Source organism: Dromaius novaehollandiae, chromosome 27, assembly GCF_036370855.1.
Source record: "Dromaius novaehollandiae isolate bDroNov1 chromosome 27, bDroNov1.hap1, whole genome shotgun sequence".
Classification (NCBI taxonomy): domain Eukaryota; kingdom Metazoa; phylum Chordata; class Aves; order Casuariiformes; family Dromaiidae; genus Dromaius; species Dromaius novaehollandiae.
In genome coordinates, this window is record NC_088124.1 from 1,513,950 (window position 1) to 1,528,238 (window position 14,289).

General features: G+C 41.1%; 1 protein-coding gene across 2 annotated transcripts in view; it reads right to left on the minus strand.

Annotated features, from left to right (window-relative positions):
* Positions 1–14,289, minus strand: part of PPP1R12B (protein phosphatase 1 regulatory subunit 12B) — a 126,458-nt gene that overhangs the window by 37,039 nt on the left and 75,130 nt on the right. For both annotated transcript variants that reach the window (XM_026101219.2, XM_026101221.2), the window contains 5 exons: positions 13,187–13,277; positions 12,399–12,569; positions 11,479–11,662; positions 10,793–10,905; positions 8,654–8,698 (listed from right to left, as the gene is read on the minus strand). In XM_026101219.2, the coding sequence (XP_025957004.2) occupies positions 8,654–8,698; positions 10,793–10,905; positions 11,479–11,662; positions 12,399–12,569; positions 13,187–13,277 (604 nt within the window). The remainder of the gene's footprint in view (positions 1–8,653; positions 8,699–10,792; positions 10,906–11,478; positions 11,663–12,398; positions 12,570–13,186; positions 13,278–14,289) is intronic.

Genomic DNA, 14,289 nt, shown 5'->3' on the forward strand with positions numbered 1-14,289 from the left:
TATTTTGGATAATGAAAAGTTGATTGAAAATATACGCTATATAAAAACCACTTAAAAACACTAAGTGAATCACTGCCAAATTATATGCAAGCTTTAGCAGGTTCAATTATAGCTTCACAAGGCTTATTTAGAACTGAAAAAGGCAGCAATGGGTATGTTCAGCAACAGAAGGCTGAAGGACTGTAGCAAAGAAATTACTGGGCAGGCAATGAAAGCTCCGTTGTAAACGTGATGTAAAGGCACTGCAGCAGTTTGCCATAAATGGAAGACAAACTGTGGAAGTGAACAGGCTTTCATCTGCACTGCACTGCCTAGGATTCCCATGAGCAGACTTGGCATTTTGTCTTGCAGATACGAAGCTATGCAGAAGGCAAGGATCTTCCTCGCCTCCCAAACGCACACATCTGATTATCAGCTGACATTCTATATTTGCACATTACTGTATCATACTTCCCCCACTGTTTTATTCCCATCGCTAAATTCATCATAAAAAGGCTGGAAGCTATACCCATCAGACATACCTGGATTAGCATTAAGCAGCAAAAGCAGATAATTTCAGTGTGGGCTGAGAACAGCACATATTAAATATAAAACTTCAGGATTTTTTTTTCCTTACAAACATAGAAAATAAAAAGCAGGAGTGAAGAGAGCTAAAAAACCCAACAATCTGAGCTCAGAGACTTAATTTTAGCAATTATAAGTGTCAAATTATGCATGCGGGGAAAAAGTATTCCAACAGTTCTGCAGAGCAGAATTAACTTTTGGAAGAATGGACAAGGCACCTTGAACATTCAAATACAGCATTCGAAACAGAGACTAAAAGAATGGGTGTTCACCAACAGTTCTAGGGGTTTCCCTAACTTCAGGGGTAGGAAACTGCATTTAAAGAAAAGTTTGTGGAAGAGGGAGAAGGTTTTCATTCTCTTAAGTTCATTATGTCCAGAAGAAGATGATGTTAAGAGGTTACAGAAATAGAGGACATAATGGTACCAATTATCAGAAACAACCAACATCACTGCTGCAACAGACTCCTGTTGTTCGAGACACACAGATGTGGCAGTGACTACTTTGCCTAAAATAAATGTCTCCAAGACCACAGATTTGATTCCACTCATGGCTGTAATTGCAATCATGGTTACGAGCCCAGAGGCCTGGGTCAACCTCAGGAACTGTGTATTTTCATGCCATAACCCTCACTATGTCTGCACAGTACACCAGTGGGAGGACTGAGGTCTACAGTTAATTTGCTTCATGGCCATCCAAAACCTGGTCCTGTCTTTTCACAGTCAGATTTCTTGCACAGAGCCAATCCTATGTTTTGTTCAAAAAACAGCATCATAAAAACTGGACAAATGCTTTCCACCGTCCACTCGAAGTCCAGTTCAGAGCACTGCCCATGCAAAAATCTTGCTATTTCATCAAATTACTGCCCGTAAGGAGAAGACAGGGTTGGAACACAATATTTTCCAGTAAAGGTCATTCCAAAGCTGCACTCGGGAAGTGTTTATTGATAATTTCCCTCTTCCCCGACTCAGTTTTCTTACAAAAGATGGAAGAAGCACAAACATGTGGAGCTGCAAAAGAGGGCTGTAGCAGCAGTTCAGAGATACCAACAGGCCATATCGGGGAAACAAAGAAAGTGAACATCAGTGTGAGAACCAGATGCAAACACAGCCATTCCAAGCAACAAGGGACTTTCCAAAATGTGACATAAATAGAGAAATGAAAATCTCAGAGGGCGCTCAAAAGAGAGGCAAGCTCCGTTCTGCTCTTCAGTCTAGGCTCATCACATCCTGCATACCTCCCACCCAGCCCAGCTGCCCTATGGTTATAAAACCTTTGCGTTAGCTTTTGTATGGAGGCAACTGGCTGACACAAACCAATAGTTTAGTGTCACTGGCCAAACAAATGTATAACTTCAACACATTCCTATCTTACTATGTTTCAAGCCTATTTCTGGCCTTCCTTCCACAGCAGCAACAGGTTGTGGTGCAGCATTAGAAGGTTATGATCACTCTCAGGGATGAAATCTAGGAGCAATGAAAAAAGACCATACAAAACCAGTGCCCAGCATTAGCTACGTACTAGGTACCTACCGTAACGAGTAAAGAAAATGTACTGAGGAGCGAAAACCAAAGCTGGTGAGAAATTTCTGCTGGGAAGGAGTTTTACAGCTTAAGGATTCTACATCTTGACCTACCAAATAACAAAGTAGCTTCTGCCAAACAACGTTGCTTATGGGAGGCAAACTCCACATCCAAAAGCAAACAACCAACAAGGACATTTCAAATACGAAGCTTCTTTCTGCACAGAAGCCTGTGGGAGAATATAAACTGAGAGCAAAAAAGCAACCTTTCAAAGACAAGGGGACAAACAGCATCAACACACTTGAGTCACTGGAATGCACAATTTTTTCCTACAGGGGTAGTTTCCAAAGGGTACTTAATTCCCAGAGGGTTTGACTTCACTTTTCCAAACAAATGTAGATTGTTCTTCACTCCTTGTTAGTCACGTGGCAATACAGCTTCTGCTTTTTACTCTTTCTGGACATATCTAGGAGACAGATCATTCACTAACTAAAAATGAGAATGCACCATTCTGCTTGGTCCTTGCAGGCAACAAGGGCTATCTGCTTCAGAGGGGCTTTGCCACGGACTCATAAAAAAGCACTTGCCAGTAGACTGGTGAATTAATAATAGAAAGGACCTGCTGTTAGCACCTGCTGAAGCCATCTCCAACTGCCTATATGCACAACTCATATATTCTCTAAGGCAGACATCCACATAAACGTGACACGGCCATTAATGGCTATGCAGACCTCTACTATTGTTTCCACAAATAATTCAGCTAATTGGATTTTTTTGGAGGATGTCTTCAACTAAAACCTAAAACAAGTAGTTAAGCAACCACTTAACTATAAAGATATTTTTCCTTTCCATAAAGGAAACTTTCAAAGTAGAAAATTATGAACACAATTAAGATAGATATATATATATATACACACACACATATATATATGAAAAGAGCTATTCTGTCTTTGGGATGTGTGCCAGGGAGCAATCCCGTTCCTCAGGCCAACCGCTCTAGGCCAGTAGCCACCCTGCTCGTGACCAGTGCCCTCTCCAGGAGGCCAGGCTGCATCCACACTGCTTTGAAGGTGGCGAGATCACGTCCACGTGGTGTGAATTTGCCTCACGCTGCCACCCTACGCAGACTGCCATTGCATTGCTCTCAGTCCTATCTGGAGAGAAAGCAAAAGGATCCCAAGACACCTGTAAGATGGCTCCTACGTAGGCAAAGGAGCAGGACCTTGCTAACCTCAGCTCCGTAGCTTTAAAAGAAATTACTGACAACTTGAAAGATTAGTCACCTTGGACTAAGTCGGAATTGTGAGGACAATTTACTAAACAAGAAGTTACAGTTACCTTAAATAGTTAAGGCTCCATGACCTTCTAAATCATTCCTGGTAGTCTCACTGTTTTGTTTCGTCTCCCCGGGACTCGCAGATCGGTTTTTAGCTGGTTTTGTGTTACTCATCTCCATTGTGGACGCTGCTTCACATTACACCTTCCTAATTCAGCAACCCGGTGAATTACAGGAATTCACCTGAACATATTTAGCAGTAACTTTGTAGTCTACATAGCACGGACCGCTTGGCTTCAGGCACGGTGTGCTTTCCCAGTGCTGTAAATAGGACCGGGGCAGCTGTGCTGATGACTTAGATGCTGCATCATAGGGAGAGTAGACAGCAAGTCTCACGCCCCTCTCAGAACATATTCAGGTTGAGAAATATTGACACAGGCTTATTAGAGAAATCATGAGGCAAATTATCCGTGCAGATGTGAAAAAGCTTTTGTAGAAATATTTGCAGAATGCATCCTAATTTCTACGGTGTCTCCCGCCTCCACCTCCCAAAGAATCCACGGCATTGCAAATGCAATAAAACTGCTCCTCAGCATACTAAAAGCTCTATAGGAAAATGCTAACTCATGTTCTTGCAGCAATTTTCTGCTATTTTAGACTCAACTTCATATTGCTAGTTGTATGCATATTTAAAGATCTCCCTTCCTCACAGCACACACCACCCATTGTAGCGTTTTGTTTATAAACAGGACTAAACAGAGGCAATCTCTCATAGCGTTATTTTAAACATAATTAAATGCCCTATAATTTAACTATAGTCATGCAAGTGACACACAGTACACCACCTACGCTACCTTGGACATGGGCCAGATGGCTTCCCTCCCACGCCATACCGCATCTATGCTAGAAGTAAATATTCAAGGGTAAAACCAGGGAAAAACACATGCATCCTAATTCCCCAGAAGGGACCCTGGGCTAGTAGCACTAAGGCATATGATAAAGAGTATCATATATTGCTATGTAGATTAAGAGATTTCCCTTTCACATCAGCTAGCAAGAGGTGCACCTATTTTGTCCCCTTTTACTAATCAACTTTCCCTTGCATCTCAGCAAAACAGTGCAGCCTGCAAAGACATACCTTACCATATTAGGCAATCTGAGTCCAGAAAGTAGAGGACTCGGATCCTTCCTTAGCTTAAAAAGACAGTCCACTGTCATGTCTACAGCCTGCACAGTGCCACACTTCACTTTGCTGAAACAGGGAAGTAAAAGGGTGATAAAATAGTGAAATCCATGGTAGGATTTCTTAGGACATCTTGGGCTCCCCATGTGCAGTCTGACTACAACAGACGAGTGACAAAACACCAACTGAAACTACTTTTGATCTTCTGTTTATCGATTTAAAAAGATGAATTTGATAAACAGCCTAATTACAAATGCTAAACTGCATCCCTCCACAGAAAATAAAGTGCCATTAAAAGCAAAAATACAGGTGATAAATAGAATATACGAAAATCTGGGCTCCCAAGTTACAGCTCTGCAACAGCTACCACATTATGACATTTAGTTTGCATAAAGAATTTTCCAGTTCATTGGTCTTCCCTTAGAATCCACAGACTCAAGCTTAGAAATTCAGCCCTGCTAAGCTAAGAATTCAGTTTTTATTAGCATCCAGTTGCATCTGGTGATTTCATGTTAATAGTACAATTAGGCAGAAAAGGTAATGTTTACAGAGCGGGCTGAGTGGTGTTTTGAAGACTTCAAAATACTCAAGTTTCATAAATCAAAGTACAGGGAGCCAGGCATGGAGCTTATTTAATACACTTACTGTGATCTAAATCCATAATTGTATGTTTTAGTGTTATTCCTGCACAAAAGTTAATTCCATTAATGTGTCTGGGTTTTATATTGTGCTACGCAGACTGTCCTAGAGGAAGTTCACAAAAACAGATGTTTTCTTTGACACTTTTATTGCCTAGAAAGTTGTTACTCCACAAAATGACACTCAGTGTGTTCCACTGTATTTAAACCTTTCTGTAAGATGCTGCAATAATCCACACAATTATAAGGCACAGAACTAAGTGTTACAAAATCTGAACTGCCCTTGATAAACTGAACACCACATGGGTGAGGCACATTTTTTTATGCCACTGGAGAGAAATGCAAGGAGATAAAATTCTTCAAATGATTACAAGTGTTTTTCTATTTCTGTTAGGCACAGTATATCACTTAAAACGCACTTTTCCTCCAAATTTGTATCCAATTTCTCCTGCTATGTCACAGGGATGGTAGAAGTCAGCTACGAGTCAAAACCAGAAGAGCCAGGGATAAGGAAAACCCTTTCCGGAATGTGACACTGGATCATTCTCTTTAAGTCTTCATCATTATCCTCCAAATGCTACAAAACTAGAGCCATTAATTCGTATAAAACTATAAAGATAGTCCAGCTAAAACTCTGATCCCGCAACTCCTGAATTCTCACCGATATTTCACAATTACTGGCTTGCAATGAACAGGAAAGGATTCCTAATACAAGTCTATCCACACCACTCAGCCTGGTAATGCTAATGTGATCTTTGAGGCTCTCGCAATTTTTACGTTCTGAGTAATGGAGACTAGACTGAGGCCAAACTCTTTTCTCATCTCTGGTTTGAGCTCAGCTCTCCTCAAGCCGAACAAAGGCTCTTTCCTTTATATATTCTTCCCAGTGGAACCATGCAAAAAAGTCTCCTAAAGCTGCTTCCCCAGAGGCTTTTTCCAGCTCAAGCCCTTGTTCCCTCGAACATTTATTCCACAATAAAACTTTGTCTACCCTTCCAACTTTCCACAACGTATTCAAGCAGTCTACATCACATGGAGGAAGGCGGAGTTGGTAGCAAAACACATGAAGGTTGCCTGACACATCCTATTACGGGACTGCTCTCTGTTGCCTACAGCTCAGCCAAAGCATCTGGGCTGGTTTCCCACACTGGTGCTCAAAAGCTTCAGCCAAAATAATTCATCCACTTCTGAGAATTAGAACAGCATGTATTTTCTCATTTTTCAAAAACTGCATCTACCTTTCCTTTCTGAACTCCAGCGCTGCACATTTTGGAAGCGGGAATTCAAGTACGGCCTTTTTTGGTGCCTGTGAAAATCTTCCTAATATTAGCCAAGATATAAACAGAGGGGAAAAAATGTATCTGCTCACATGAACCCAGGGGAGCCTTTGGAGTTGTGCAAATAAATTGGGACATTTCAGTGAGTTTGAGTTCACAACACTGATGCAGGCACCTGCCAGCACACAACTGCAACTTGGTTATTGATGAATGATTTTTAATTGTATTTCCTGCTTGGCTCTAGATTCCAAACAAGTAGCTGCTTAGCGACTCTTGCTGAACTGATGGTCACTCAGCAGGACAGAAATCCCACTGATCTGAACTGCAAAATAAATTGAGGAAGAGTGACCAAGACAAGATACCTGACCCTGGAGGCAAACAGTAAAGAAAAAGAACTGGAAACTGGATAAAAACAAGAGAAATTGCAGAAAGGGAAGGAAAAAAAAAGCATCAACAGAGAAGGAGAGTCTAAACCAGGCTCCAATACACGTGAGGTGCATAAGCAGAAAACAGGGGACTGCTGCCACGAAACGGATGCACACAGAGGCCAAGGGGACTGCAGGGAAGTTGCAGTGCATTAGGTGGGAACCCACAAGAAAACTGTGGGAAGTGTAAGAAAGGACAATTCCTTGCTATTAATTCAGGGGAAGACAAAATCATTAACTAGAGAAGACTGGGTGATGCTGCATTTTTGGGCAGAAACATATACCGAGTCCTTGTTAAATAGTTTACCCATGTATAAGAGCTGTGAGGACTGTGCTCAACAGTTTTCAGCAATTTCAGTACTAGACTCAAGGAAGTCTCCAAACCTGCAATCTCAGCATTCTTTGGTCTTAATATAGCTAATCTGGGACAACTTCCCAGAAGAACAAGACAGTCCCACCAAGGAATCTCTAGTTCAAAACGGCTCCTGAAAACAAGGTGTCCCTATTATTATTTTTAAACTTTACAAAATGCATTTCCTTCCTTCAGTCTCACTGACTGGCACAAATTTCCAAACAATTTTAAGGGTGATGCCCTGCATGAAAGTTTCAGCCACTTCAGTGGAAGGTTTGACAAAGTTGTATACACCATGAACAGGATCTCCTGTGGAAAGAGCTTGGCTACTTAAAACAGGTAATGCGTCCTCTCTAACATACACAGTGAGAAGGAATATCCTACATTTCCCATTTGCAAAGTAAGCATTAGCAGGGCAAAGGCCGGCACTGAAAGATGAGCATGTACCACAAGCCGTCGCAGCCCTAGTCTCTGGTCCCCGCAAGGCTAACTGTGACTGTGTGCCATTTTGCCTCAGTATTGCAAAAAGAAAAACAAAAATGTACTCCAAAGAATATAACTGAAAACTTTGAGCAAAGAACCAGTTAGCTTTTCAATAAAATGATGCTTCAATCCCTCCAGAGCACGGCAGAGTATGCAAAAAAGCGACTATTAAGCTTAACATTTTCTGTCCAAGATCTAACATCACGCAGCATGCTGACCCCTGTGCAACCTTAAGATTGCTGTTTTTCCCAGGTTTTGCACACACTGCTTTAACAGTTTGGGAATTTAGCTTAAATCCATTGTCAAAGTCATGTTGTCAGGCTTAAATGTACTTTGGACAAAGACAGACACAAACAAAAGAAACCACATCAGTTTGAAAGGACTTGATAATTGTTACCAAGGAAAGAATAGAAGGATAATGGGAGTATTGCAAGAACAGGGAAACAAATGTGATGTGTTGTTTGGCAAGACAATTTCCCAAAAGGAAACAAATATATGAGGAGACAAGAGAACAGATTTTGGAAATGCAAAACATACAGTCCAAAATAACAGCGTCAGAACAATTCTGAGGTACAAGGTCATGTACTTTCTTCGGGACACCTGACAGCCACGCTCCCCAGAAATGGCAGCTTCTGACAGCACTCTCAGCAACGCATTCACCTCTGCTTCTGCTCCAGTCCCTTCAGATTTGAGAACTGTCTACGTGGTTCATAAAGAGCAAACTTTTGAACTTAGGCCAGCCTATGTTCTGCATCTTTCAGAACAAAACTCAATAAGCAATCTGCTACTCGGAACTACCTCCCGGCTTGTACTCAGCTTCTGAATGGAGCTTTAACCTCTTGTTTTAACAAAAGTGAAGCCATAGAAGACCTCTTGCCACCATCATTCAAGAGAGCAAAGCACCAGCTTTTTAGACATACATCTTCACTCACCCGAGTTTCCTTCGCTTCCTCATTTCCATCAACTTCATCATCATCCTAGGATGAAAAGAAAACAAAACAATATAACTAGGCAGCCTTGGGATTAACAAAATTTTTATCACAGCAAGATAACGCACTGCTTACGATCTGAGAAAGTTTCTAATAAAGTATGCATGAGAGACACTTTTTATAGCTAGGTGCTTGAGGACAGTCTTTAGGAAGGATACCTGGAGTGAATTTTGCTCAGAGCACTTATCTGACCAGGCCAACAGAGAACATAGATGTCAAATATATTCCCCAAAGTAGTTAAAACTATATTGCAGAAGCTTATTTGCAACAACCTTAAACAGAGTCAATGGTGCAAGCGTTTGACAGCACACTGATTTTTCCCATATCTTAGTAAGCTTCACAAATGGTCTTCATGCTCTTTGGGAGCAGAACCAGACCTAGCAAAGGGGAAATCAGTATCTCCTGATGTTCTGTACAGTTGAGAAAACTTCCATAGGTGGAGTTACTTACTAATGGAGTTTTTATTGTGGCACGTCTGGAGTTTGGGAGTGTTGCAGGGCGGCAGATTTATTTTTTAAATATAAGCACCCAAAATGACGCCCACTTGTAGGGTGCTTTCCTCCAGATTCTCTTGGATGTTAAAGCTAAGAAAAATTCTGTCAAAATAAATGTCTGTCTGGCTGCTACTGGATGATTATCAGATCGGGTTTGGTAACCCAGTGGCCATTTAGAAGATTACTCCTGGCAATAGAACTACTCTCTTGAGATGGCTACTGTGACTCCAGTGCTCCTGAAGACTAGACTTTGGTCATTAGGAGAAAGAGTAATATTCCTTAACTTGCTTAGGAAACAAATGCCTCAACACTTGAGATGACCACATGTCTGAAATGTCAACATAATATTGAGTTACAAAGAATATTCTCCATTTCAAATAGACTCCAGAAGGAAAGAATAGCCATGCCAGACAGCTTGCACTTCAGCAGATACTTCCCACTGCCTCTTTGAAACAGCTCCATAGCTGTGCTCTAGGATTTCACGGAGCAATGGCAGACTATCATGACATCACATCTGATTCCATATAGAACTCAAGATATTGCAAAAGTTGTATCTAGGGTTTCATATAGAGATAACTGGGGAAACAAACAAAAACTCTGAGAAGAGAAATGATTTTCCTCCTGCTCTGAAGCCAGTAATGTTGTTACAATAATCCTGTAGACAGCTGGACAAGCCGTAAAACATTTAACTAAAGAAAAAAATAAGCAAGAAAACAGATCTGGTACCCATATGCAAAAATTAAGAATTGTTTGAAAATAATTATAAGGGGGTGTTTTTGAAACAAGTCTTTTGATGGGAGTTCTGACATTTCCAGCAGAGCCCTGTTCAACTTATCTGTAATTCCAAAGATTCAACATATCCACAGCTGGACTACTGGGTGTTTTCATAGTACTGTGCAGGAAGCCTCCACCTCTGAGGTGCAGGAGGAAGCCTATATGTCCATAGCTGGACTAGAATTGTTGCACACTTCTTAACCATGATTTCATAGTATTTATTGCCCTGCTGAAAAAGGTGATCTAGTTTCCTACTTGATTCTCTAATTAAGGTTGGAAGGACTGGCTTTCTTCTCTCAGACTGGAGAAATCCCCTTGAAACCAGAACTAAAGAGAAATGACTATGAGACACACAGCTCTTCCGCATTATATGCTGAGTATGTTCTCTGATGCTACACAGGGGATCCAGACTTCATTGTCTTTCCTTTCTCAAGGTGGGAGGGGGCTAAAGGGCAGCCAGATCTGGGCTCAAAAGGAATTTGAAAATACTTCCAGTGGCTCATGACCACCTTCTTCCAAAGAAACTAGACTTCTAATCTCTCTTCTCCCATGTGGGCTATTTCAGAATTCTGCAAGAATCGCACTGATTTGTGGTTCAAAAACAGGCCTCCCAAAGCCTGCTGTTTTGATTTTACATGGGCCAAACAGGGAAGTGATTCTTTTGGAAGTGCCAGTCTGAAATACTGCTGGAGAGGGAAGGATTAATGAGAAATCAAATGACTCCTGGAAAAAAACCTGAATCTTGCAATTCACCCTGAAATTCACCCTGAATATAACAGAATGAGTTTCTCTTCTTTAAGAAATTAAAACTCACATCTTTTGTTGAGAAAATGATGCCAGTGCCTCTTCGCCTCTCTTTTGGCCGCCGCCTCTCTCGGATTGACTGTTTGTTTGGAGATCTGTCGTCTAAATCTTGATCTTCACACTCTAGTCAAGCAAAGAAAGACTGCTTTGGTTTCAGCGATTTACATCTGTGCTTTTGCTAAGGCACCGGGGTTCTTTTCAAGCTGATCAAGGTCATCCTGGCTTGCGTTGTATTACCCCATAGCTACTAAATGAAATAAAATGGAATCCCAGTGCCCCATTACATCTAGCTACCCACACACTTCCCCTCATCACAGCCCAGAGAGATATTACCCTAGCTGTCAGCTCTCCCCAGATCATCCTAGCTTAGTTTTATTCTGAGGACAGGCTGTACTAGTGGAATCACTCCCTTCAGCTCCAAGATCTAAAAGCTCCCCAGACTACTATCTCAGGAAGTTACCCAAAAGGGAAAACATCCTTCTACCTCTCTCTGTTTACATGGGATATGCTGTGTAGTGCTCTGGGTTGGTATCCTAGGTTAGGAATTCCATTTAAACAAATAACATCTTGTACCACTCCCCTCATAATAACAAGTAAACTTTACTGTGTCTGTCTGTACATACTGAAAGTTCTAAAACTAATGAAAATCCCTGACCTGATACTTTTGGATTGTTCTTCATTCTGCTGGATACGTACCATTTTTCTCCATCTCCGTGGCTGCAGCTCTGAAGTCTGCTGGATTCACAGAGTCAAGACCTAGATACTTATTTGTTCGAGTCAGGTAAGAACTTGTATAAAGGAGAGGTGCTGATGTGGAGGGAGATACAGGTGTTGTAGGTTTGTCTGTTTGTACTGGGCACCTTAATCGCCGATAGACAGTCTATAAACAAACAGCCATGACAAAAAGTTAGTAGAATGAAGAGGAACTAAAGGATGTGGGATTGCAGGTAACTGGATAATGGACAAAATCTTTTAGACTGCATTTTCTTCACTGTTGCTGGAAGTGATGACCTCCACTCGCCAGATCAGGTACAGTTCATTCCATCAGACTGGGGTGAATGTAAAAAACATTGTATAGACACAAAGTGAGAGCACCTTCCCATCACTAATGTGGTATTAGTCTGTTTGTCCCTACCACCAATAACAGGACAAACAAGTTATCTGATAGAAACAAATAATTTAGAGTTAAAAAAAATAAATAGAGAGAGTGGTGGCAGGGGAAAAAAGTGGTCTCTCTAGCTTTCCAGTTACACGCAGAATATCAGTGGAAAATGTTAACACAAAGCCTCAGTCCAGTCCATACAACAAAGATGGATTCAGGCCACAGATCTATTATTAGATAGAATTATCTGTGACTTACAAAGTTTCATTTTCTGGCAAGAGATAAAATAGTGATATTCTAAGTGGGGAGCAAAGGACTAGCTGACCTCTAACAACTACCTGTCCACAATCCTCATGTAGATTGCCAAAGTGAGTAGTACTCCTGCACTATTCCCTCTCCAGCAAGTCTGTCCCCCCCCACCTAAAATAAACTGAGATTCCCCAAGGAATTTCTCAGCTATCCTAAATGACTTCATCAAGTGTGAAACAATGAGAAGTAAGGCCAGGAGGATCACCTCCTCATCTGTACTTCTGCTCCACCGTGGCCGGGTCTCCTGCCTCTCACTGTTGTCTTCAGTAGGCTCCGTGCTCTCAGGTTTCTCACTTTGCTGCTCCTGAGCTTGCCGTTCTGCCCGAGACCGGCTGAAGGTTCGCTCTGCTTCCTGAAGGTCTGTAAGTGTCACACCCTAGAGAGAAGATAAGAGAGAGAAATTTCTTCTTTGTGCAATTAGATTTCAAGTCTTTCAGGTCAGGTACCAAGTTCACAATGTCTAGCATACTAATATCTGGCCAGGCTAACGCTTCTGGGCCTCAGCTTTAAGCTAACACAAAGAAAAGGATTTGGTTGACTTTAACACACTTCTCAGTAAACTTATGCAATCACTGCCTCAATGCAGCCCAAATATACATGATCAAACTACACACTTAAGGGCAGATAAACTGCAAAAATGAGAACTTTGACTTCTAGCCCATGTATATTTGGAGAAGTATTTTGAAATAACTGTTCACAGGAACTTTTGCCAGAATCTCTCCAACATTTCAATGGTAGAAAATCTCCTGGTCCTAAGCAATAGATTAAATTGTTTAAGAATGCTTTCAGTCTTTCGATGCAGTGGGGAAACACTGTGAACAGATGGAAAAAGTTAAGTTTCTCAGATGCAACATCTAGAGAGCTGTCAGAATCAGCTATCCAAGTTGTTCTCAGTCTGACCTAGAGGTAGCTGTAACTCTGTAGTAACATAAGAGCAAAAGAAACATTGCCTCTTTATCCTGCACATGAACATGAGGAATTCCTTCTTTTTACCTGTGTAGACCTGCGAGTCTGTCGGGCCTGCCTGGATCGTGCCTTCCTCAGGGATTCTGCTTCCTCATCCCGCACCGGAGTCAGATATGACCTAATAAAAAAAAGCGGGGGGGGGGGGGGGGCAGAATAGGTTAAAACAGAAACAAGTGCTTTGCCTACCTGTCTCTGCAAGCTCTAGAGCAGAAATGTTATTCTCTTTCACATGCACAAAAGTCATTTTAGCTTCATCTATCAAGACTACTTTCTTCTTCTGTTTAGGGACAACTTTCCTATGAGTGTGAGATACCCAAATGCTCAAATTATATTCTCCAGACAGTCTCTAAATAAACACTTTAGTGTTGAACATGTTCTATTATGATAGGAGTAATCATTTAGTATATTATTTGTACCATTCCATGTCTTATTGCATCATTTAAAAAAAAAAAAAAAAACTCATTCACATTAAGATCTCAAGAACAAAAGTCCTGCACAGGCATCTTCCTCACACCGTCCATCCTGTCATTATATTCATGATCATATTTCTGCAATATGCGGTCTTCATCAATAATAAATCTGTTATAATAGAAACCAACTGAACTACATGCATCTCACAAAGACAAAATACCTTTAAAAGAGTTAAGGAATATATTAAAGAAATGACCTCCAAACACATTAGAGGAAATTGAATCCCTTAATACTAAAAGACAGACAGTTGAAATACGGAGGCTGAACACCACTAGATTTCTTCAAACCTAGGAGGCTTCAAAAGAATTATTTGTATGAGAATATATAAACCCAACTCTCTGCACTGGTACTCAGAGTGGAGGAACTTAAAGATATGTTCTCACTTGGGAATTTCTCTGTGTGAGACAAGCTACAGGAACAGAGTCAATCTGAAGTTTCAGCAGAAGACATTTTAGAACAAGTCAACAAACCAAACAGTAACAATTCACCAGGACTCATTTCTATTTCCCCCAAATTTCTGAAGCTCAGATGTGAAATGATTGACTTAACTGCAGTATTAACTCCCACTAAAGTGGCTTTGGTACCAGCAGAATTGAAAACAGGAAATAAAACACAATTTTTAAACAGTTCTCCAGCAGTGATAGACCACAGAGCAGTAA